This window comes from Mobula birostris, chromosome 15 (assembly GCF_030028105.1).
Source record: "Mobula birostris isolate sMobBir1 chromosome 15, sMobBir1.hap1, whole genome shotgun sequence".
In the NCBI taxonomy this organism is placed as follows: Eukaryota; Metazoa; Chordata; class Chondrichthyes; order Myliobatiformes; family Myliobatidae; genus Mobula; species Mobula birostris.
Window position 1 is genome coordinate 59,802,044 of NC_092384.1, and position 14,175 is coordinate 59,816,218.

At 41.7% G+C, this 14,175-nt stretch overlaps 2 protein-coding genes across 3 annotated transcripts in view; one reads left to right on the forward strand and one right to left on the reverse strand.

Annotated features, from left to right (window-relative positions):
* The window catches only part of hsbp1b (heat shock factor binding protein 1b), a 37,376-nt gene that overhangs the window by 10,800 nt on the left and 12,401 nt on the right, over positions 1 to 14,175 (reverse strand). The window contains exon 2 of one of the 2 annotated variants that reach the window (XM_072279871.1): positions 5,798 to 5,883. In XM_072279871.1, the coding sequence (XP_072135972.1) occupies positions 5,798 to 5,883 (86 nt within the window). The other variant, XM_072279872.1, reaches the window with a different exon arrangement.
* The window catches only part of LOC140210683 (solute carrier family 66 member 2), a 113,463-nt gene continuing 113,033 nt past the window's right edge, over positions 13,746 to 14,175 (forward strand). The window contains exon 1 of the mRNA XM_072279870.1: positions 13,746 to 13,767. The gene's annotated coding sequence lies outside the window, so the exon portion shown is untranslated. The remainder of the gene's footprint in view (positions 13,768 to 14,175) is intronic.

The following is a 14,175-nucleotide window of genomic DNA, read 5'->3' on the forward strand; positions in this document are numbered from 1 at the left end:
GTCACCATGGATATAGAACTGGCTCTTGCTCTTCAAAAGTAGGCATACAATTGGGTGAGTGGAAACAAGATCAAATTCAGTTTGGAGTTCCACTTGTTTTTTGTACAGCTCCGGATTTTTAATTCGAGCATATTGTTGGTCTATTTCTTTAATTTGATTGGCCAGATGTAGTCATTCTTTATGGGTCTTTCTTTTCATATTTGCAGTGTAGGAGGGGGGAGAGGGAGAGGGGGGGGAGAGGGGGGGGGAGAGGGGGGGGGAGAGGGGGGGGGAGAGGGGGGGGGAGAGGGGGGGAGAGGGGGGGGGAGAGGGGGGGGGAGAGGGGGGGGGAGAGGGGGGGGGAGAGGGGGGGGGAGAGGGGGGGGGAGAGGGGGGGGGAGAGGGGGGGGAGAGGGGGGAGAGGGGGGGGGGGAGAAGTCTGAGTGAATATTGTTCCACCTATCATGGTAGTCAGTACCTAACCCTGCCAAGCCAGACCAGACTTCGCTATCCAAGCACTGCTAACATTACCTGGCAGAGGGTATGGGAGGAAAGTATTTTATGAAGAATTCGGTGTAGTGGGGAGACTGTCAATGCACTTCCATGCTTCGTCTACCGAGCGTAGCCACTTCTTGTCACTGCTGGGAAGTGTGATACAGAGCCGTGCAGGATATAGTAGGGAAGGCCTGAACCCTCAGCTCCATCATTACTTCTCTGTACTCAGCTCACAGGCTCAAACCTTCAGGAGAGTAGTCCTCCACAACCCGAATCTGCTGGCCGTGGTATTCTAGCTTCCCTCTCCGCCGGGCTTTACCCAGTGCTCTCTAACCAGGAGATCTTTAATCTGGTAGCACTGCAGGCGAAAAATGACCAGGCGCGGTCTCTGTCCTGGGGCCGGCTTAGCTGCTAGTGAACATTGGGCTCTATCAGTCTCTGACGGGAATGGGAGCGTCTCCTTCCTGAAGATCTCACAAAGCAGACTGGAAAAAATTCAATAGGATGCCCACCTTCAATAGATTCCGGCAGGCCCAGGATGCATAAGTTCTGCCGTCTGCTCCGGCCCTCCAGGTCAGTAACTTTAGCCATTAGCTTGATATTGTTTTCACGTAAGCTGGAGCAGATGTTTTCCAGCTCAATGATATGCTGGCTCAGGTCGTCCGTAGCGAGCTCGAGAGAGGGTAGGCATTGGCCATGGTCCTCCACTTTGCATTGGATTTGGGCGAGTTTCGTTTCCAGCAGGCTGAAAGAAGATTTAAATTCGGCTGCTAGCGCCTCACGGTGTTGGTCTAGTAGCATGGAGATAGCCTCTACTGTCAAGCCAACCACCAAGTCGTCTTTTTTCGCGGATTTAGTACTCTTCTAGGTCATTGTGAAGCGAGCATAGTCACAGGCAGAGGGAAGAGTAAAAAGTCCAACAGTTTGGTATGAAAAAAGGGGAAAGAAGGAGCGTAGAGATAAAAAGTAGGACGGAGCGCCCGTTCTCTACGACTACTCCATGTGGCTGCCAACCGGAAGTTGGTTGAAGGCACAACTGAAGAAGAAATATGGAAATTTCCTAGGCACCCGCAAATGGGATGTAGAGAAAGTGATGAGAATGAGCAGGTAAGGTACAGACACAGGCTCAATATAGAAAAATCAAAATACTATGAGGGAATTAGAATAAAGTAACATTACAAAACTGGAAAGTACTAAAAGGAGTTGAAATTACAGATGTTCTCCATATCCTGTCAATCTTCCAGTGGAAGAACTAAATATACACAAAAAGAATCCTTTGATTTCTTTGTGTCTAGATGCTTAGAATCAAAAACAGAAGGAATCAGGATCCAGTACTGAACTATACACCTGAACCTACAACAAAGCAGGTTAAGGGAAGAGTCATACTTGGAGAAAGGAGCCGAATTATAAGGAACTGTAGCTTACTGTTATTAATCTTTGGATTATTACCTGGGCCATTTGCAATTTGAAGAACAAATAATAATACTAAAAAAAAAATTCCCATAGCTCTGGGAGGGGTTCTATTTCAGGAGTCATTACATCAGGAGTAAAACAGGGGTTATTCCACTTGTTTACGTGAGTACTTGTACAGAAAGGGATGCCTGAAACAGAGTCGCAATGTTGATTGTAAAACAAAATGAAAAGAGACCAGTCTTATAGAAAACTTATTTTCATTTCAACAGACAATGGGAAAACTAAAACACGTGAATTAAAATAACAGGGACAAAAGAGAAGCATTAGATCAGAAGGAATATTTAGGGTCTATAGCACAAGCAGGCAGTCGTCACTCAAGTACTTGAAATACAAGAAACAAATGAATAAGCTCCAGATGCACATTCAGCTTGGAGAGTATAACACGGCAGATATCACTAAAACTTCAACAAGGTGGCTTGGTATTAAGGGAACCAAATACATGAGGCTGCAATATGTCCTTGAATTTAGGAAAATGACGGTGACCAGAAAAGTTCTGGGGTGGGGGTAGGGCCGTGGTAGGAATACCAATGCAATCACTTCACAGGTTATAATTTGTTTGTGAATCAAAGAAATAAATATCTAAGATTCCTATGGCAATTGTATATGGGCTCCTCGTAGTAGTTGTGAAGCAAAAGTGTGAAAATGAAGAGGTTAAACAAGTATACAGAAACAGACAGTAGTGTTAATGAGGGATTTTAACTTTAATATGGATTAGGAACAGACTAGATTATACCTGTGTTATCGGGATAGCTTATAACAATGTCCTTGAACAACCAAAGACAGCCAAATTAGATTTGGTCTGAGCCTAATTTAATTAACAGCCTTACAATATATGAATATTTATAATATTTTGATTGCTTACATTTCCATATCATGTACAAAAAGGAAATACATGAAACTGCCCCCAAGATTTGAGTTTTACGGAAAGTTGACCAGAGAGAGCAAGGAACCACTTTCCCACAGTAATATGGATGAATCTGTTAACGAGCACAAGAACAAATGAATTTCAGGGAAGAATCAAGAACATTGCAGATGCTCTGGCAAAAGGTTCACATAGGATCCCCATCCTAATGCTTTTCCATTTTCACGTTATTCTATTATGGGCTAAAACAAAAGACTAAAGTATTTTCTAAATGGTAAAAAGAAAATGGTGGTGTAGTAGCATCCACAACAGACTGAGGCAAATGGTCCTGGGCTCAAATCTGGCCCGCACCTTGCACGCTTTCCATCTGTGCTGGCCGGGTGTCGAGCTGGAAACTCAGCCTCATAAAAAAAGACAAAAATGCTAAAAAATACAGTGAGTTTGCTGCCCCATACACCAGAAGGCACGGAAAGGAACAATAACAAAAAAATTAGAACAGTAAAGATCTAGTTGAGTCTTTACTGATAGTTCAATACTTTCCATGACATTTTATCAAAAAGACTAATGGCGCAGTGAATGGAATACAAGAGGTAGACATTAAACTATGGAAATACCAACCCTTGTTATACCACATCTGAGGAAAGGGGTATTGGCCCTGGAAGCAGAGCAGCATACATTTATCAAAATAATAACCAGATAAGTGAAGATTGAATTATAAGGAAAGAATACATTAACTAGGGCCATATTCATTTGGATTTCTTGTGTGACAACTGCTTGCTTGCTTCCGGTGAAATGTAATGGACATTTAAGAGTAATTAGGCAAATAAATATTCAAAAACAGAAACTTTGCATTCAGAGGCAAAGTAAGAAGACTTCTATTAATTGAAATCTTGTAAATAAAAGCAAAATGTGTCCATTTCCACACTGGAACATTCTACCATTCTAGGTATGTAAAACAATTTGCTTTGGAATACTGTGCATTCAACAGGCTATCATTTATTTTGTGCATTGCTGATCTACTCTGGAAATCAGGAAAATTGGCAAACTAATTTTCATTAAAGAGTCAAGATAATTTTATCATAATTAGCCATAAAATTGTGCCAAGCACAATAAGAGTTGTATTAGGTTATATTCCCTCTACCAACTTGGTATCATTTAAAAAATTTATACCCTGAACAAAATGTTCTACACAAGAGCTAATTAATTTGCATTTGTAAGCACTTGGAGGATGAGAAGATTCAGATATACACAATGGAAGTGCAAAGAAATACAGGAACCTTTGTAAGAACTTCCAAAGGTCCCTGAAGACAATACTACAAGTACATGACCTTATTAAGCAGACAATAGAATACAAGACCAGCGATGTTATGTCATACAAAATATTTGGCTGCAACTGGAGTAGACTGCCCACATTTTAGGAAGGACGTGATTGTACTTTAAAGGAATCGGAGTTGATTCACTAGGGTTTTGCCAGGGTGGGCTAGATTTGCCTTCTTCGGAGCAGATGAGGTACCTAATGGGAATACAGAATTATAAGGGACATAGGTACGACTGATAGTGAGAAATATTTCCCCTTAGCAGTGATGTTGAAAACCTGAAGGCTTAAGTTAAAAGAAAGAAGAATTAGAAGGGATTAAAGGAAAACACTACCCGAGTGGTGGAGATAGGCAGTTCACAACACTCAAGTATTTAAAATCTGAAACTTCACCATACTATGGGCCAAGTGCTGGAAAATGACATTGACCGAATAGATATTTAATGTTCAGCACAGACACAATGAGTCAAAGAGTCTGTTTCCATGCTATATGGTTACTTGATTCTATAATTGCTTATCCTTAATTGACTTGGAAACATTTTTGATGAAGAGACTTCCCATGTTACTATAGTGATTCCACAATACCATTAGGATCGGGAGTTCAGGATTTATTCTGTGAAAATGAAGAAAGATAGTTATATTTGCAAGTCAGGGTGGTATTCAACCTGGAGGGGAATGGGCAGGTGATGCTCCATTATGTCCACTATCAATATCTTCCTTTTTGTGGGAAGACAGTGGTTTGAGAGATGCTAGTCAAGGAATCTAGACTGGTAACTGTAATCATACAGATTCAAAGGAAAATTGCAAAGTCTTGAGGGAGAAGGAAAAATGGAGAGGATGAGGCCCGAGTGGAGCATAAACACCAACGTGCACTGGTTGGGCCAAGCATCCCACTTTCTGCTACATGTCCAGCAAAATCCTATACAGATCCCTTTTATACCCGCTCACCCATAGTTTTGAGACAACAGCAGCAGCACAACACCACAAGCAAAGATACTCAACTACAGGGAAATGCATCTTTCAAAAGTAGCAAAGAATTGTATCCACAGCCAGCAAACTTGGATACGGTTCTTTTTATTCACCAAAACAAAATACTGTATTCAAAAACAAATTTGCACGTTAGCCCACTATCTTAAAAAAATTCGGCTGATAGAAGTGTAAATTGTGCATAAAAATCCGTATGAATATGGAGATCTAGCCTTACTTATTTTACAAATATTAGAATCAAAATCAGGTTTATTATCACCGGCATGTGACGTGAAATTTGTTAACATTAAATGGGAGTTTCCCTAAAACCATTTCGGAAACTTCGTACAAATTATTTTGTACACTTTGTGTTAGCCGCAGTTCCTTAGTCGCAAGATACATTTGAGCGAATCTGCAGCCAAGGAAACAAATGCAAAAGAAACGCGGAGTGGGGAGCGGCCTACATTCGGCGTCGCTCTTGCCTCAGCCCAGCCGGACGGTCGCTTGACCACGTCCCTGACTCCTTCCCTCCGCCTTACTCACTCACCACAGCGGTCAGATCCTGAACCGTCTTTGGGTCGGTCTCCGACATCCCGAGTGTTTCTTGCCCTCAAACACACAGCCTCCGCCTGCAAATCGGTTACCACAACAACTCTCCTCAAGTTCGTTCCTCTCTACGTCACTATTAAACTCTCGCGAAAACTCACCAGTCGTCCACGGCCTCCTGGGAGTCGTAGTTCCATATCTGGTGCCTTTGGTGATGAGTCAAACTTCCAATGGAAAAGGTTGCATACTGAAAGAGTTAAATAATTGTGGGTATATGCTAATAACGTCTAAAACAAAATCATTTACAGAACACATTTTTAAAAATACAAAGGTCAATCATAGTCTTGTACAATAGAAACTCAAATCCATTATCAAGTAGGGAATAATGAGACAAAAGGTGTCATTCCAAAATTGAACTGTCATTCCAGCCAACTATAGTTCCAGTCTTTAAGGAAAGAAAGCAGATGAGACAGCATGTGAAGGAGAGCAGCAACAAACATCCTGAATATGCTCACTAGAACAGTAAGTTAAAATAATTCAGGAATGTATGGCATTCTTTACTGCAAACACTAAAATATCATCTGGACCAGCAGGAAAAATTGGCTGAGAAATGGCAGATGGAATTTAATGTAGACTAGTGCAAGGTGTTACCCTTTGGTAGGACTAACCAAGGTAAGTCTTACACAGTGAACGGTCGGAAACAGAGGAATGCAATAGCACAAAGGGATCTGGGAATACAGGTCCATAATTCATCGAAAGTGCCATCACAGGTAGGTAGGGTCGTGAAGAAAGCTTTTGGCAGATAGGCCTTTATAGATCAAAGTACTGTGTACAGGAGATGGGATGTTGTGTTTAAGTTTTATAAGATATTGGTAAGGTCTAATTTGGAGTATTGTGTGCAGTTTTCTACCTACAGGAGAGATGTAAACAAGGTTGAGAGAGTATGGACAAATTTTATAATGATGTTGCTGGGTCTGGAGAACCTGAGTTGTAAGGAAAGATTGAATACTTTAGGACTTTATTCCTTGGAACATAGAAGATTGAGAGGCGATATGATGGAGTTGTACAAAATTATGAGGGCTATAGACAGGTTAAATGCAAGCAAGCTTTTTCCACTGAGTTTGAGTTTTAACCCAAGAGTCTTGGGTTAGGGGTGAAAGATGAAAAGTTTAAGGGGAAAATGAGGGGGAAACTTCTTCACTCAAAGGGCCGTGAGGGTGTGAAATGAGCTGCTGGTGCAAGCTTGATGTCAACGGTTAAGAGAAATTTGGGTAGACACGTGGATGGCAGGGTTCTGGAGGGCTATGATCGTGGTGTGGGTTGATGGGAGTGGGCAGGTTAAATGGTTTGGCAGGGACTAGATGGGCTGAAGGGCCTGTTTCTGTACTGTACTTTTTTGTCACTCAAATAGTATTTTACTAATACCTGAAAGAAATAACATTTTTAAAAGGGACATGTATTGTAAGCAAATATCAATAGCTGGTAAGGTCTAAAAAAACATATAAATTCTCAAAATTGCCTTGCTACTTAATAAGATCTTGGCTAACCCTGTACCTCATTCACTTTTCCACTTGATCTCCACGTCCAACCATATTCAAGGATGTACCAATATCGGTCTTCAATAAGAGCAGCAGTAAAAGGCAGTGTCCAAAGTGATATACCTGTTGTTGAGTGGGATGGCCACAGGGGTACTCTGCTGCTGGCTCCTGCACCCCTTTCCCCTTCCTGACTGTCAGGCAGTAGTTTCCCGTGACCTCTACCTTGGGTGTAACTACCTCTCTATGTGTCCTATCTATCATGACCTTAGTCTCCCCAATCATCCAGAGTTCATCTAGTTCCAGCACCAATTCCTTAAAGCAGATTGTTAAAAGCTGCAGCTGTATGCACTTCTTGTAGGTGTAGTTGTTACAGGCACTGGAGGTCTCCCTGCTTTCCCACATCCCACAAGAGGAACATTCCACTATCCCACCTGTAAAGAAGGTGGGGGACCCTCTACCTACAACTTTTTGTCTTTGCCTTCCCTGTCTGAAGCCTTTCTTTGCTGAAGCCTCGAAGAGTTAAAGGCTCAAAATCTTCACTCTGACTCTCTCTACTCGGATGCTGGTCACTCTGTTTGTCCCTGCATTACTTTAATTTGTTTTTGCTCATCAATCCCAAATGCCACTTGGCCGCTGGTCAAGCCTCCAAAAATCTGGCTTGAGTCACTGCCTTTAATAGTTAATCAGCACACCTGAGTGAATTACATCCTCACTCCGGTTGATCGCTAGTCAAACCTCCAAAAACTATCCTTTAAAATCATACTTTTAAAGTTAAATTTAACCCAAACAGTGTCTTTGGACTATATAGTATGTCACACCATAGAACATTATTGCTGACAAGTCCAAAGTAATTTAAATTATAGATAAAAATTTAAAAAGTGAAAAGAAGAAGCAAAATGTTTAAATTCTGGTTGTTGGAATTTAAAACATTAGATATTATAAATACTCAGTCGGCCAGATAATAACTGGGAAGAAAAAAGAACATAGAAACATAGAAACATAGAAAATAGGTGCAGGAGTAGGCCATTCGGTCCTTCGAGCCTGCACCGCCATTTATTATGATCATGGCTGATCATCCAACTCAGAACCCTGCACCAGCCATCCCTCCATACCCCCTGATCCCCGTAGCCACAAGGGCCATATCTAACTCCCTCTTAAATATAGCCAATGAACTGGCCTCAACTGTTTCCTGTGGCAGAGAATTCCACAGATTCACCACTCTCTGTGTGAAGAAGTTTTTCCTAATCTCAGTCCTAAAAGGCTTCCCCCTTATCCTCAAACTGTGACCCCTCATTCTGGACTTCCCCAACATCGGGAACAATCTTCCTGCATCTAGCCTGTCCAATCCCTTTAGGATTCTATACGTTTCAATCAGATCCCCCCTCAATCTTCTAAATTCCAATGAGTACAAGCCTAGTTCATCCATTCTTTCTTCATATGAAGGTCCTGCCATCCCAGGAATCAATCTGGTGAACCTTCTTTGTACTCCCTCTATGGCAAGGATGTCTTTCCTCAGATTAGGGGACCAAAACTGCACACAATACTCCAGGTGTGGTCTCACCAAGGCCTTGTACAACTGCAGTAGTACCTCCCTGCTCCTGTACTCAAATCCTCTCGCTATAAATGCCAGCATACCATTCGCCTTTTTCACCGCCTGCTGTACCTGCATGCCCACTTTCAATGACTGGTGTATAATGACACCCAGGTCTCGTTGCACCTCCCCTTTTCCTAATCGGCCACCATTCAGATAATAATCTGTTTTCCTATTTTTGCCACCAATGTGGATAACTTCACACTTATCCACATTAAATTGCATCTGCCATGAATTTGCCCACTCACCCAACCTATCCAAGTCACCCTGCATCCTCCTAGCATCCTCCTCACAGCTAACACTGCCGCCCAGCTTTGTGTCATCCGCAAACTTGGAGATGCTGCATTTAATTCCCTCATCCAAGTCATTAATATATATTGTAAACAACTGGGGTCCCAGCACTGTGCCTTGCGGTACCCCACTAGTCACTGCCTGCCATTCTGAAAAGGTCCCATTTATTCCCAATCTTTGCTTCCTGTCTGCTAACCAATTCTCTATCCACATCAATACCTTACCCCCAATACCATGTGCTTTAAGTTTGCACACTAATCTCCTGTGTGGGACCTTGTCAAAAGCCTTTTGAAAATCCAAATATACCACATCCACTGGTTCTCCCCTATCAACTCTACTAGTTACATCCTCAAAAAATTCTATGAGATTCGTCAGACATGATTTTCCTTTCACAAATCCATGCTGACTTTGTCCGATGATTTCACCGCTTTCCAATGTGCTGTTATCACATCTTTGATAACTGACTCCAGCAGTTTCCCCACCACCGACGTTAGGCTAACCGGTCTATAATTCCCCGGTTTCTCTCTACCTCCTTTTTTTAAAAAGTGGGGTTACATTAGCCACTCTCCAATCCTCAGGAACTAGTCCAGAATCTAACGAGTTTTGAAAAATTATCACTAATGCATCCACTATTTCTTGGGCTACTTACTTAAGCACTCTGCGATGCAGACCATCTGGTCCTGGGGATTTATCTGCCTTTAATCCATTCAATTTACCTAACACCACTTCCCTACTAACATGTATTTCGCTCAGTTCCTCCATCTCACTGGACCCTCTGTCCCCTACTATTTCTGGAAGATTATTTATGTCCTCCTTAGTGAAGACAGAACCAAAGTAATTATTCAATTGGTCTGCCATGTTCTTGCTCCCCATAATCAATTCACCTGTTTCTGTCTGTAGGGGACCTACATTTGTCTTTACCAGTCTTATCCTTTTTACATATCTATAAAAGCTTTTACAGTCAGTTTTTATGTTCCCTGCCAGTTTTCTCTAATAATCTTTTTTCCCCTTCCTAATTAAGCCCTTTGTCCTCCTCTGCTGAACTCTGAATTTCTCCCAGTCCTCAGGTGAGCCATTTTTTCTGGCTAATTTGTACGCTTCTTCTTTGGAATTGATACTATCCCTAATTTCTCTTGTCAGCCACGGGCGCACTACCTTCCTTGATTTATTCTTTTGCCAAACTGGGATGAACAATTGTTGTAGTTCATCCATGCAATCTTTAAATGCTTGCCATTGCATATCCACCATCAATCCTTTAAGTGTCATTTGCCAGTCTATCTTAGCTAATTCACGTCTCATACCTTCAAAGTTACCCCTCTTTAAGTTCAGAACCTTTGTTTCTGAATTAACTATGTCACTCTCCATCTTAATGAAGAATTCCACCATATTATGGTCACTCTTACCCAAAGGGCCTCTCACGACAAGATTGCTAATTAACCCTTCCTCATTGCTCAAAACCCAGTCCAGAATAGCCTGCTCTCTAGTTGGTTCCTCGACATGTTGGTTCAAAAAACCATCCCGCATACATTCCAAGAAATCCTCTTCCTCAGCACCCTTACCAATTTGGTTCACCCAATCTACATGTAGATTGAAGTCACCCATTATAACTGCTGTTCCTTTATTGCACACATTTCTAATTTCCTGTTTAATACCATCTCCGACCTCACTACTACTGTTAGGTGGCCTGTACACAACTCCACCAGCGTTTTCTGCCCCTTAGTGTTATGCAGCTCTACCCATATCGATTCCACATCTTCCCGGCTTATGTCCTTCCTTTCTATTGTGTTAATCTCATCTTTAACCAGCAACGCCACCCCACCTCCTTTTCTTTCATGTCTATCCCTCCTGAATATTGAATATTCCTGAACGTTGAGCTCCCATCCTTGGTCACCCTGGTGCCATGTCTCTGTGATCCCAACTATATCATAATCATTAATAACAATCTGCACTTTCAATTCATCCACCTTGTTACGAATGCTCCTTGCATTGACACACAAAGCTTTCAGGCGCTCTTTTACAACTCTCTTAGCCCTTATACAATTATGTTGAAAAGTGGCCCTTTTTGATGCTTGCCCTGGATTTGTCGGCCTGCCACTTTTACTTTTCTCCTTACTACTTTTTGCTTCTACCCTCACTTTACACCCCTCTGTCTCTCTGCACTGGTTCCCATCCCCCTGTTGTGAACTAACCTCCTCTCACCTAGCCTCTTTAATTTGATTCCCCCCCCCCAACCATTCTAGTTTAAAGTCACCTCAGTAGCCCTCGCTAATCTCCCTGCCAGGATATTGGTCCCCCTAGGATTCAAGTGTAACCCGTCCTTTTTGTACAGGTCACGCCTGCGCCAAAAGAGGTCCCAATGATCCAAAAACTTGAATCCCTGCCTCCTGCTCCAATCCCTCAGCCACGCATTTATCCTCCACCTCATCACATTCCTACTCTCACTGTCGCGTGGCACATAACATAACATAGAAACACAAAATGAAAAGTCAGCAAGTCAGGTAGCATCCATGGAAAGAGAAACAGTGCCTGCTCTGTTGTGTGCACTTTATGCAGTCCTGGGTAGGTCTGTAGGCTAGTGTAGTGTTGTGTTTTTTTTTATGTATTTAGTGTAGGTTTTGTATTGTTCATGTAGCACCATGGTCCTGAAAAACGTCTCATTTTTACTGTGTACTGTACCAGCAGTTATGGTCGAAATGACAATAAAAAGTGACTTGACTTGACTTAACCATCATAAGAACTGAGAGAGAGAAAAAAAACAAGTTAATCAAGATAGCAGAGAAGACAGGATAGTGCATTGTGTAGTCAGTAAGAATATTGGTGCTACAGTGAAATAATGTAGACTTTAGGGAAAGGTTAACTTCTATTGCCTGCATAATATCTTCCTAATGTTGTTGGCACCAGAATGTGTGGTGATACTTGTGGGCTGCCCCCAGCGAATATTTAGTCTGTGCTGGTTGTTAACACAAACTTTGCATTTCCCTGATTTAAATATGTTAAGTAAATGAATTGGAATTGAAATCTAATGTTGTAAAGTATAAATAGTGTTGGCGCGTGGCCAAGTGGTTAAGGCATTCGTCTAGTGATCTGAAGGTCACTAGTTTGAGCCTTGGCTGAGGCAGCGTGTTGTGTCCTTGGCACTTAACCACACATTGCTCTGCCATGACACTGGTGCCAAGCTGTATGGGTCCTAATACCCTTCCCTTGGACAACATCGGTGGCGTGGAGAGGGGAGACTTGCAGCATGGGCAACTGCCGGTCCTCCATACAACATTGCCCAGGCCTGCGGCCTGGAAACCTTCCCAGGTGCAAATCTACGGTCCCACGAGACTATCGGATGCCTATGAAAAAGTATAAATATTGTTGCATTGTCTGGGATTTCTTTGTTGATTTGCAGATTTAATACTTCAGTTCAATAATATTGCCTTCAAGGAACAGTTAAGCTCCTAGATTGTTGACCTGAAACATTTTTTTCTCATTACAGCCATTGCCTGCCCTACTGAATTACTTCAGACATATAAACATATATATTTTAGAAAACTACTTACTACCTGTAGTTACTCCCATTTCTCTTGTTTGGAGGCTTCTGGTATTAAATTAAAACTAATGTAGTTTTATTAAAAGTAACCATCCAGAATTGCAAAACGAAAGTCTAAAGACTTTAATGGCCCTATTAAAACGCAATCTAAAATCTTTCCCTTCTATGAAGACATAGTCATGCATTTAAAGCAGCAATTAAAAAAAGTTTCATAATAATTGAACAGAGTTTAGTTGAATTTTGCTATAACTATTCCAAAGACGGGCGCTTTCGGTTTAACTGTGCATAACTTTAATCTTGGCAAACTTTAACAATTTTTTTGATACCACTTCTCAAGATAATTAAAATTCAAAAAATGGAGTTGTTCAAGTTCCTCTCAGTGCATCGGAAAGATTAAATAAAAGTATTAAATTAAAAAGCTATTTTTCTCTTAAATTGATATGAAATTACTTCCGAAAAATTATCTTTCTGCTGTAAACTGATATAAATGAATGTCGTAATAATTAGCTATCCCCTAAGCCGTCTTTTGTACTAATAAACTCTCAGACAATAAACCACTGCATCAGCAAAATAACGCTACCGGCCAGCATGGCCTCACCCGGGACCACGCAACCTGCTTACTATTTCGCAGAACATTTGCGAGTAGTAAAGTTTATCAAATCTGCCCGCAAAAAAGTCCACACCCCTTTAAAGTCCACCCATTGAGAAGAAGATAAAGATATCTGTGCAGAGACAATCTCGAGGTAGGGGGCTACAATGAATGATTTCCCACAGTATATAATTTTCGCTTAATTCTACACATTTTGATTACTCCGTTGCATGCGCATTTGACGGTATGGATTTTGTTGCAGAATATTAAAAATCGTGCGGTGTTCGATAACAACTTGCTGATGGAGGAATCCGCTTGCAAGTTGGCGTGAACTACTGACAGTAGATTGATGCATGCGCAATTAGAATGCACCAGGATTTACAAAGCCGAAGAGCAATTCTGAACACCCGGATTTCTGCTATTTTAAACGCAGCTGTTGGGGTTGTTTCTTCTCATAACCCAAAGTGTTCTGATTCCGTGATCAATGGTTCCCCAAACCACAAGGTTAACAAGATGTTTCACAGCTTTTCACAGATGACGCTGCGAAACAAAATTCGGCACCAGTCACAGACGGAGATGTTGGGCAGGTGAGAATCAAAGAGGTAATTTTTTAGTTGTGTCTTTAGGAAGGAAGGCGTAGTGTGGCGAATGGGTTTGAGGAGGGTATTGCAGTAGTTTGACCGAGAGGCAACCGCAGGCATGGCCCTGGGAGGCGAAGCCAGTGTAATCTAATATAGCGAAGATATAAGGAGATCGCATGGGAGAAAGCAGATGGAAAGGGCGCGGGCAGGAATGTGACATTGAACTCATTTAAGCTTTTGTTTTCTCGTGATATTCCTGTTCAAACAGGAAATATGAATTTATCCCAAACAACTGTGTTTATTTGCCAATTACAGAAAGCTTGGCTTTAAACATATGGCTCCATATTAAAAATAACCCAGACCAACAGCTAACGAAACCCGAGAGTAGCACAGGAAATGAACACACTCGATTCT